The following is an 11,413-nucleotide window of genomic DNA, read 5'->3' on the forward strand; positions in this document are numbered from 1 at the left end:
GTTACTTTCCTCTCTTCAGCCTGTCCACACAGCTGCCTGTTTGACAGGGCAGCTCAGGGCCTGCCCAGGCTGGGGGGAGGCAGGAAGTGGAGGTCCTTAGGAGTGCTGGGAGGGCTGGGGAGGCTTGGGGTCTCTGCTGCCTGGTGACGTCTCCATGAGGAAACAGGAAGGACTCGTCCCCATCAGCCAGGCCACCTGCAGTCAGCCTAGATCTCAGCGCCATGGTCCTGTTTTCCAGGTGACCTGTTCACCAGGGTCAGCCCCTGGACTGTGGTGCTGGCTGTGTTTGATGTTCTTGTGGCTGTCAGCTTGGCGGTCATCAGTGCTATCCTCATGACGACCACAAAAGCCAAAGGTAAAAGGGAAGAGTGGGGCTCACATCATTTTTGGAATTTTCATGGGATAGCTATAAAGTTAACAGGGAAATGGACTCAGGATCCTTCATCATTACAATTGCAGAGGAATCACCTGAGGAGGAAGAGGTCATTCACCTGCACAATCAAATCTTCTGCTTGACCTCATCTTGGACTGTGTGCTTGCTTTAGTCTGCCCATGCAGACAAGGAGAACCACTTGTTCAGGAGGGATTGAGTCCTCTCCAAGACTTCTCTGCCCTGCCTCACTAACTCTCACATCACATGGAGCTCTGTGCATGTGACAAATCAGTCTATGTGATATGGTTCACGGCAGCCATGACTCCCTCAAGGTCACAGAGCATGGCTCTGTGCTTGTGACCAGATGGGGCCATGTGACCTTATTCACTGCAGCCATTCCCTAACATAGAGGAGTAGTAGACCCTGGTTGCAGGTGAGGGGCTGCATTGGTGGGACCAGTTCACACCCACATGCATTGGGAGAGCTGGATCTGTGATGTCTGCTTAAAGAGCTAATGGGCAGTGCTAATGAGTTTCTCATCCTGAACCCACAGGATTTCAGGTGGTTCCATAAACCAGTCACAGAGGCCAAATGCCTGTCACTTAGTCACATTCATACAAATCATTAACATTAGGTGTGTGACAAAGTCCTTCTTCTTGTTAGTTGGGTGCAGCCCAAGAAGCCCACTGGGTAGTTATCTGCTCAGGGCTTCTGAGGATGGCGCTGGCCTGCAGAAAATTTTATGTGTAATTCGAAATGAATAAAATCACTTGCTAAGTCTGCAGGGGAGCAGAGGTATTTGTTCTCTGTAGCTCATGCTCCTAGCATTGAGCTATGATTGACAGATGTCTCTCAATGGCCCTGAGGGGAAGAGACCCTATTTGCTCATGGTGATGTCCCTAGTACATAGAGCAGCAGCAGCACTGAAGTGCGTCCTCAATAAGTGTGTGCTGAGTGGACAGGAAAGAGTGGCTGTGGCCTCAGAAATGCCATGGAGATAAACTGACCCAGAGCAATGGCCACTTATGAGCAGCAGACTGTGGTGGACATAAGAAGCAAATTGTAAAGGCTCAGGGCATTCAGGATTTCAGGCACTGGGCATGTCCAGTGTGGGAACATAAGACAAGGTGTCCTATCAGTCTGTGCCCCTCAGAGTCCAGCAACATGGCCCACATGTTCAGTGGTCCCTTCCCATCACATAGCAAAACCCAGGATGAACTTGATTGGCATCTCAGAGACTCATCTTTCTTCACCTCTGTGTTTTCTCTTTAGAGACTCTCTCTGAAGAACTTGGTAAGTTCTATGTCTTTGTTCTATGCTCACTTAAAATTCCAGCCATTTTGTCCTCCAAACACTGATCTCTCCCTGTGATTGATTACAGAGGAACGAAGTTCAATAGGAGGAATAGGTAAGTGAAGCCCGTCCCCCTTGTCCCGCATGCCCATTACTGCAAAACCTCACTGTCCCCGTCACCCAGCTAACCCTGGATGTGTCCATCTCATTGCAGATCTGGAGGAAGCTCGGAGATATGCAGGTAGGTGCACAGAGAAGGAGGTATGGCTAAGAATGGCCTCATGCCTGTCCTCTAAGCTGTCCGGGATTCTATTGTGTAAGAAAATTTCTTCCCAAATGATCCAGAGGATGCAAGTAGGCAAAGACAATGCTTAGATACTGCATGTAGGGACCTAAGTTGGTTAGAACCCAAGTCCCACTATGGGAGAGTTGGTCTAGCTAGACTGCCATAAATGCATGCATGAGCTCTGGGCAGCACAGACACTTCAGGGCCTCCTGACCTGACAAGCAAGCTCTGCTCCATAAGGAGTAAGTCCCCACCATCCCCTTGTGACCACCACCACAGGACTCTCTGGGGTGATGATGAAGAGATGATGAAGGATTAGGTCTCTTCTCTCTCCTCTCCATTCTAATCAAGCCCTCCATGTCCCTCAGGTCATTCTCACCAACAGGAACACACCCTCTTTTTCCTCCTTAGTTTTCTTAACAATAAAGTAAACAGCAATCTCAGCGAACCCAGTCTCTCTGTCTGGCTGTTTTCCTACTCCCCTCTCCCTCTCCAGAACAGCCTCATTACACACTTGTGAATCCTCCTTCCTAATTTGTATCCTCTGCTGTCTTCCCACCCCAGTTCCACAAATACCCACAGCCTGACAACGGCCCTCGTGGTCCTCAGTGGTCCTCACCACCCTCCTGCTGCCTCCTAGCTCCACCTCCTCCCTCTCCCTCCTCCTGTGGCACTGGCCACTCTCCTGCCCTCTGAACCCACTGCTGAGCTTCTGCCTCTGAGCTGAGCAGGGGGATCATCTCCTTGACCTTCCCAACCCTTCTGTTATGTCCCCTCTGTTCATGGAGGGCCTGGTGTTCCTAGTGCTAACACCTGGAGACCTTCTGAGTGTCAAAACCTTGGTAAAGACCTTTCCCAAGGGGTTTCCATGCTCCACCCATCTCCTACCAGCTGAGGCCTTGCAAGCTCTGAGGTGACAACAGAAATCTGTTCCCCAGATGGAGCTGTCTGGAGTACTTTCCTGCAGGAAATGAACTTCAGATCAGTAGTGGGGATGGTATACTGGATATGGACAGAGTGGTGTTTATTTTCTCTCCGTGTTGATGAAAAGGGCCCTTAAGGACACGGGCCTTGTTCCTCTTCTTTGCTTTGACCCCGGCTGAGAAGGTGAAGAGTCTCTTCTTTTTTTGTTATAATTTTTTTTATTTGCTCTTTTTAGTTACACATGTCTGTAGACTATATTTTGACATGTTATACATACCTGGAGTGTAACTTCCCCTTCTTGTGGCTGTGTATGATATGGAGTTACACTGGTCATGTGTTCACATATGAACACAGGAAAGATATGTCTGATTCATTCTACTGCCTTTTCTATTGCTACCCATGCTCCCTCCCCTTCATTCCCCTTCATCTAATCCAGTGAACTTCTATTTTCCCTTATGTTGTGTGAGCATCTGCATATCAGGGACAACATTTGGCCTTTGGTTTTTTGGGTTTGGCCTATTTCACTTAATATATCATAGTCTCCAGTTCCATCCATTTACCAGCAAATGCCATAATTACATTCTTCTTTAGGGCTGAATAATATTCCTTTGTGCATAAGTACCATGTTTTCTTTATCCATTCATCTTTTGAAGGGCACCTAGATTGATCCCATAGCTTAGCTATTGTGAGTTGAGCTGCTATAAACATTCATGTTGCTGCATCACTGTAATATGCTGATTTTATGTCCTTTGGGTATAAATGAGGATTGGGATAACTGGGTTCTGCTCTAAATTTTCTGAGGAATCTCCATACTGCTTTCCAGAGTGATCGCACCAATTTTCAGTCCCCCAACACTGGATGAGTGTACCTTGTCTCCCCACATCCTCACCAGTGTTTTCTCTCACATGTATTCTTGATAATTGCCATTCTGAGTGGAGTGAGAAGAAATTTCAGTTTAATTTTAATTTTCACCTCTCTAATTGTTAGAGATATTGAGCGTTTTTTCAATTGTTGACTGATCATATTTCTTTTTCTGTGAAGTGTCTGTTCATTTCTTTGCCCATTAATTGAAAGGGTTATATATTATTTTCATGTTAAATTTTTGAGTTCTTTATACATCCTGGAGATTAGTGCTCTATCTGAAGTGCAGGTGGCAAAGATTTCTCCCATTCTTTTATAGGCTTTCTCTTCACATGCCTGATTGTTTCCTTTGCTGAGAAGAAGCTTTATAGTTTCATATCATCCTATTTATTGATTCTTGATTTTACGTCTTACACTTTAGGAGTCTTACTGAGGAAGTCTGTTCTTAGGCCACCATGATGGGCCTACTTTTTCTTCTAGTAGGTGCAGGCTCTCCCGTCAAATGCCTATATCCTTGGTCCACTTTGAGTCGAGTTTCATGCAGGGTGATGAATACGGTCTTAATTTCATTTTCCTGCATATGGAATTTCAATTTTCCCAGCATCATTTGTTGGAGAGGCTGTATTTTCTCCAATATATGTTGATGGCACCTTTGTCTAGAGTGAGATAACTGTGTTTATTTGGGTTTGTCTCTGTGTCTTCTGTTCTGTACTATTGGTCTTCATGTCTGTTTGGGTGCCAGTATCCACCCTTTTTGTTAATATAACTCTGTAGTGTAATTTAAGGTCTGGTACTTTGATGCCTCTTGCTTCTCTTTCCTTACTCAGGATTGCTTTGGCTCTTCTGGGCCTCTTATTTTTCCAAATTATTTTTATGAATTCTTTCTATTTCTATGAATAATGTCATTGGACTTTTAATAGGAACTGCATTCAATCTGTATAGTGCTTTTGGTAGTATGGCCATTTTCACAATATGAATTCTACCTATCCTGCAGAATGGGAGGTCTTTACATCTTCTGAAGCCTTCTTCAATTTCATTTCATAATGTTCTGTAGTTTTCATTATATTTCATTGTCCTTCATCTCTTTTGTTAGATTGATTCCCAAACATTTTCTGAGGCTATTGTAAATGGGGTAGTTTTTCTAATTTCTCTTTCAGTTGATTCATCACTGATGTAGGGAAGCAATTGATCTTTGGGTATTAATTTAAATCTCGCTAATTTAATGAATTCATTTATGAGTTCTAAAAGTTTTCTGTTGCTGTTTTTTGGGGGGTCTTCTAAAAATAGAATCACGTCATCAGCAAATAGTGATAGTTTGGGGTTCTTATTTTCCTATTCATAAAGCTTTAATTTTTTTTTCTTCTAATTGCTCTGGCTGGGGTTTCCAGGACTATTAAATAGAAATGGGGAAAGAAGGCATTCCTGTCTTGTTCCAGTTTTCAAAGGAATGCTTTCAGTTTTTCTCTATTGGGATCTATCAAGTTAATCATGTGATTCTTTTATTTAAATGTATTGATATGATAAATTCCATTTATTGATTTCCACATGTTGAACCAAAGTCGAATCCCTATGATGAACCGCACTTAATCATGGTGCACCATTTTTTAAATATGTGTTTGTAGGAAATTTGCCAGTATTTTATTAAGAACTTTTGCATCTATGTTCATCAAGTATATTTGTCTGAAGTTTTCTTTCCTTCATATGTTTGTCCAGTTTTGGTATCAGGGTGATACAAGCTTCATGGTATGAGTTGAAAGGGTTCCCTCCTTTTCTATGTCATGGAATAATTTGAGGAGGATTGGTGTTAGTTCTTCTCTGATGGTCTGGTAGAACTCCACTGAGAATCCATCTGGTCCTGGGCTTTGGTTTGTTGGTAGGCTTTTGATGGCATTTACAATGTCATTGCTTGAAATTTATCTGTTTAAATTTTCTATGTCCTCCTGATTCAGTTTGCATAGGTCATATGTCTCTAGAAATTTTCTGATGTCTCAAGACTTTCTATTTTATTAGAGTATCAATTTTCAGGATAATTTCTGATTATTATTTCTATTTCAGTAGTGTCCCCTGTGATAATTCCTTTTTCATAGCAAATAATTAATTAATTATAGCAAGTAATTTAGTAATATGAAACTTCTCTCTTTGTTAGCTTGGCTAAGGGTTTATCATTTTTATTTATTTTTTGCAAAGAACCAACTTTTTCTTTCATTGGTTTTTTGGGGGGATTTTTTTGTTTGTTTTGAGTTCATTGATTTTAGCACTAATTTTAATCATTTGATGTCTTCTAGTGCTTTTGATGTTGATTTGTTCTCTTTCTAGTGCTTTAAGATATAATATTGAACTATTTATTGTTGACCCTCTATTCTTTTAATGAATGAGCTCAATACAACGAACTTTCCTCTTAGTACTGCATTCATAGTGTTCCAGAGATTTTGTATATTGTATCACTATTCTCATTTATGTGTAAATATTTTTAATTTCATCCCTGATTTCTTCTGCTACCCATTGGATATTCAACAGCAAATTATTTAAATGTCTCCAGTGTTAGAGTAGCTTCTATTTTTTATTTTATCGTTGATTTCTAATTTTAGTCTATTATGATCTGATAAAATGCCAGGTATTATCTTTGTTTTTTGTATTTTCTAAGAGTTGCATTGTGGCATAAGATATGGTCTCTTTTAGAGAAGGATCTGTGTGCTGCTGAGAAGAAAGCATATTTAGTTATTGATGGATTAAATAGTCTATATATGTCTGTTACATCCAAATTATTAATTGTAATTTTTTGTTCTGTAGCTTCTTTATGTAGTCTATGTTTGGGGGATCCATCCAGTGGTGAGATAGGTGAGTTAAAGTCACCCAGTATTATTCTATTGTTGTCTATTTGATTCTTGAAATTGAGAAGGGTTTGTGTGATACATATAGATGCTTCATTGTTTGGGGCATAAATGTTTATGATTGATATGTCCTGTTGATGTATAATTCCCTTTAAAAGTATGAAATTTCCTTCTCTGTCTCTTCTGATTAACTCTGCCTTCAAGTCCACTTTATCTGATATGAAGATGGAAACCCCTACTTGTTTACTAGATCCATGTAAATGACATGATTTCTTCCCATCCTCTGACCTTCGGTCTGTGGATGTCTTTGCCTATGAGATCAGTTTCTTAGAAACAGCAAATAGTTGAGACTTATTTTTTAATACAATCTGCCAGTCTATATCTTTTCCTTAATGAGTTAAGGCCATTTACATTCAATGTTTTTACTGAGAAATGATTTTTGTTATTCTTATCATTGTGATTGATTTATGATTTTTAATTTGAATTAGTTTCTCCCTCGATTTACTATTTCTTTAGTGTATTTCCCCCCTTTGCTAGTTTTCACTTTTATTTTTTATTTCTTTTTCAGGAAATACTTAATTGAGTGTGTATTATAGTGCAGACTTTCTAGTTGTGAATTCTTTTAACACTGTTTATCATGGAAGGTTTTATTTCATCATCAATTCTAAAGCTTAATTTAGCTGGGTATAGTATTCTTGGCTGGCATCCAATTTGTTTCAGAGATTGGCATATATCATTTAAAGACCTCCTACCATTGAGGGTCTTGGTGGATAAATCAGCTGAGATCTGGATTGGTTTCCCTATAAATGTGAGCTGTCATCTGGCTGCCTCTAAAACTCTATCCTAGTTCAGGTTGGCATTTTCATAATAATGTGCCTTTGGAAAGGCATGTTCTAATTCTGTATATCTGTGGTTCTGTTAGCGTCCTGCAGTTGATTTGTTATTTCATTCTTTAGATTTGGGAAATTATATTACTTCATTGAAAAGATTGGGCATTGTTTTGATTTGAACCCCCCGAGTCGTCATCTATCCTTATACATCTTAAATTTGTTTTTTTCAGGTTATTTCATATTTCTCAGAAGTTCTGTTCATGGTATCTTAATATCTCTTCTCCATGGTCAACTTATATTTTCAAGATTACACATTTTGTGTTCATTGCCTGAAACTCTGTTTTCCAAGTGGTCTAGTCTGTTGGTGATGCTTTCCATTGAATTTTTAATTTGGTTTCCTGATTCCTTCACTTTGAGGATTTCTGCTTGATTTTTCTTCTCAGAATTTCTATCTCTTTATTGAAATGATCTTTCACTTTCTGTATTTTTCCTCTGATTTCACTCCTTACATCATTCTTTACCTCATAGATCAACGTAACTATGTACATTCTGAACTCCTTCTCTGACATTTCTTCCACTGTGATGTCAATGGATTTCTTCCACTATGATGTCAATTATTGAGGTATCTTGGTTTGTTTGGGACAACAAGTATCATGATTTGTTCCATTGCTTTTTCCTGTTGTTTGTGTATATGTACAAATCTAACACTATGGATCTGAGGCAGTAGAAATTCTACCCTATGAACTTATAGTGTCCCTGAAGGTTTCCAGTATCTCACCATTTAAGGGGAAACAAATAATAACAACAAACAATGCAAACAATACACAGCATTAAAACAAAAGTTCCTGCTATGACTTCTAAATGTTAATTGTCACAATAAATAGAAATGATACATTATTTCCTACACAAAAAAAAACAATGAGTTTGCAAAAAGTGTTTACAATTTTGAATACGGTGGACAGGGAGAGAACAGAAATGATATAAGATGTGCTGACTATGAGGGAAGAGGAGAGAAGATAGAAGTAAAACATTAAAGGAGTCATGAAAGAGAGAACAATAGAGATCGGCTGTTAGCAGAAGAAAAGAGAGAAAGAGAATCCAGGGAAAGAGAAAAGGTAGAAAAATATATATATTTTATATAATATATATTTAATATATTTACATATGTAAATTAAAAGTTCCATAAATAAATATAAAAGAAGATTTTCAAAAACTGAAATATACTAATCAAACATCCTAGTCTTCCTAAAACTAATTTATGAAAGATAACTGGCTTCAAAACTGCTAGGAATGAGAAACAACTCACAAATATGAATATGTATAAATGTCCATGAATTATCAAAGTCACAATTATACACTGAAAAGGAGAAAGGAAAAAAACTCAAAGAAAATTAAAGAATTTTTCTGTTGCAGTTTAAGATTCTCACTCCTTTCTCAGCAGTGTTAGGTGAGGTTCTCTGGAGTGTGATGCTTGCTCCTCCCTCAGGGTGGGGTTGCTAGAGTGACAGAGGCAATGCCATAGGTGGAACTCCTAGAGGTGGGGTTTAGGCATGGTGGGGCTCCAGGCCCTTCCCTGCATGCCAGTTGGTCTGGAGATTTTAAATCAGGCATCTCCAGGGCCCAGCAACTGCCCATCCATGCTGGAAGTCTGCACCCCAGGATCTCCCTGAGTTTCACTCATGCGATGGAGGAGCAAATTCTCAGTCCACTATGTCACCTGCAGACCTCACATTTCCTGGTCTTGGGTTCAGTCTCCAAACTCCTTCTTTCCAGCCCCACCCTATCAAATTCCCAGCTAGGTGGGTCTCTCTAAGCTTGTCCTGCAAACAGCAGCTTGGAGGGGGAGGGGAAGAGCTGGGTGGGTTTCCAGGACCTATGTCCCCTGTGTAAACCTCTCTCCCAGTTTGATTTTCTCCAGGTTACTTAGGCACATTCTGTGTAATGAAGTGTGGGTTTTCTAGACCTATATTTTGGGATAAACTCGAGTTAGCCAGGAATTTGTGCCCTCAGCTGCTGCCTCCATGCCATAGCTGCAAAATGATTCTTCTGTCCTCTTCAGGTAGGTAGGAGAGAAGGGGCTTCTTTCCCACAAAGGGATGCAATGCAGTGCAACTTTTAGTTTAGCTGGATAGTGGTTTTGGTGTCTAAACTCTTTGGACCCAGACATACCTCAGGCCTCCTTATAATGCAGGTAACTTTAATTCTCTTCTCCCTCCACTTTGCTGGTGGAGGGACCACTCTGGCTGGTGCCTCCATCCCCAATAGTGGCTGCGGCACTGGGGATTTCTTCCTTATTTTATTATATTCAACCTCCTGAGTCCTTGATCTGCTTTAAATTCCAATTGAACCCCCCCACACAAACACCTTATTTTGTTCACCTACCTTGCTGATAATCTACCTGTGTATTTCTTGGTCTCACACCACAGAACTGCCAAGAAAGTGACCCTCTCTATTCCTCTACCTTAACTCCCCCCCTCCCCCAGTGTCTTTTCTTATGCTCACAAGTGACTCATCTCCTTCCTTCTGCAGAGGACATCACACTGGATGCAGACACAGCTCACCCTTCTCTTCATGTGTCACATGGTGGGAAACATGTGGAAACCCTGCCTATGAAGCAAGATGTTCCTGATAAATCTGCTCCATTTACTCTTGCCCCATTTGTGCTGGGCCAAAAGAGCTTCTCTAGTGGCCTTCACTACTGGGAGGTTGAAGTACCAGACAAGTACACGTGGAATGTAGGGCTCTGCTTGGATTCAGTTAAACGAAAAATATCATATAATTACACCAGTCCTGAGAATGGTTTCTGGTCCATTTCCCGGATTGATAGGAGGTATGATGCCCTTTCTGTGCCACGTTTTGTTGTTAATGTTGAAAACCCACCCCTTAAAATAGTGGGGATATTTTTACAGTATGAGAAAGGGTTGATCTCTTTCTATGATGTGAAGGCATCTTCCATTCTCTATACTTTCAAAAGCAAGTTCACCCAGCCTTTGAAGCCATATTTTTCCCCTGGGCCTCATATCCCAGGAGGAAAACAGGCTTTTAAGATCCTCCAGGTGCCAGGTGGTTCTCGCTTTCTCTAGAGTCTCCAGGGGTCATCCTCATAGACAATGAAAGCAGTGGCCATTCCCCAGCCAGGATGCTGCAGGGCTGGGGTTAGAGGAACCCCCAAGGGCCCTGGCTTCTCCCAGTCTTGGGGGACTAAGGGTGGTCCTGCTCACGTGGCCAGTTCCACTGCTCATTAAACTCTGCCATCCTAGCTAATTACTACTGAAACTGATTAGCTTCATTTCTCAACAAACATCTCTTTGATGTTTCTCACCTTGCCTCACTGTCAATTCAGAGTATTTTACTTTCACTAATAACCTATTGGTTCTTCAGAGCTAAACATCAAGTGCTGCCTATTTCCAAAAATTTCTTTGATCCAAAATCAGTGACCTGAACTCGGTTTTATACACAGAGCCATGACCTCAATAAACTTGCCTCTTGTAGCAACTGACACACCTGTACTCAAAGAGTTTTTTATTCAAGAAGCACCATATATGGGCTGGGGATGTGGCTCAAGCGGTAGCGCACTCGCCTGGCATGTGTGCGGCCCGGGTTTGATCCTCAGCACCACATACAAACAAAGATGTTGCGTCCGCCAAAAACTAAAAATATAAATATTAAAAAAAAAATTCTCTCTCTCTCTCTTTAAAAAAAATAAAAATAAATCATCTAAATTATAAAAAATATAAAGAAAAATATCAGTATGAAATTTTTTTAAAAAAAAGAAGCACCATATATCCCTCTCCAAGTCCCTACATTATATAACATATTTTTTTATCATCATTATCAATTTTTATATATTTAATTAACAAATGTTATGTAAATTCGTGGCATACAGTCAATTTGATATTGAGAATCCATTGTGCCATTTTTACCAAAATTACATTAAGAGACACAGGGTGTATATAAAATTTCAAGGAACTCTTCATCTTCCAATGTAAAATCAGTAAACCTTGAGCAGTAATTC

The 11,413-nt window shown here is 40.4% G+C and overlaps 1 protein-coding gene across 1 annotated transcript; it reads left to right on the forward strand.

Moving 5' to 3' along the window:
• Positions 1–238: 238 nt before the first annotated feature.
• LOC124078571 (butyrophilin subfamily 1 member A1-like) lies at positions 239–10,851 on the forward strand (the record flags this gene model as incomplete). The annotated part of the gene is made up of 5 exons (XM_046423419.1): positions 239–355; positions 1,646–1,666; positions 1,755–1,781; positions 1,881–1,907; positions 9,928–10,851. Coding segments are annotated over 5 exons (746 nt in total), but the record flags the coding sequence as incomplete, so codon positions are not given.
• Between the last annotated feature and the right edge of the window lie 562 nt (positions 10,852–11,413).

This window comes from Marmota monax, unplaced genomic scaffold (assembly GCF_021218885.2).
Source record: "Marmota monax isolate L192 unplaced genomic scaffold, Marmota_monax_Labrador192_F-V1.1 WCK01_AAM20220418_F8-fsc00978, whole genome shotgun sequence".
Taxonomy (NCBI): Eukaryota; Metazoa; Chordata; class Mammalia; order Rodentia; family Sciuridae; genus Marmota; species Marmota monax.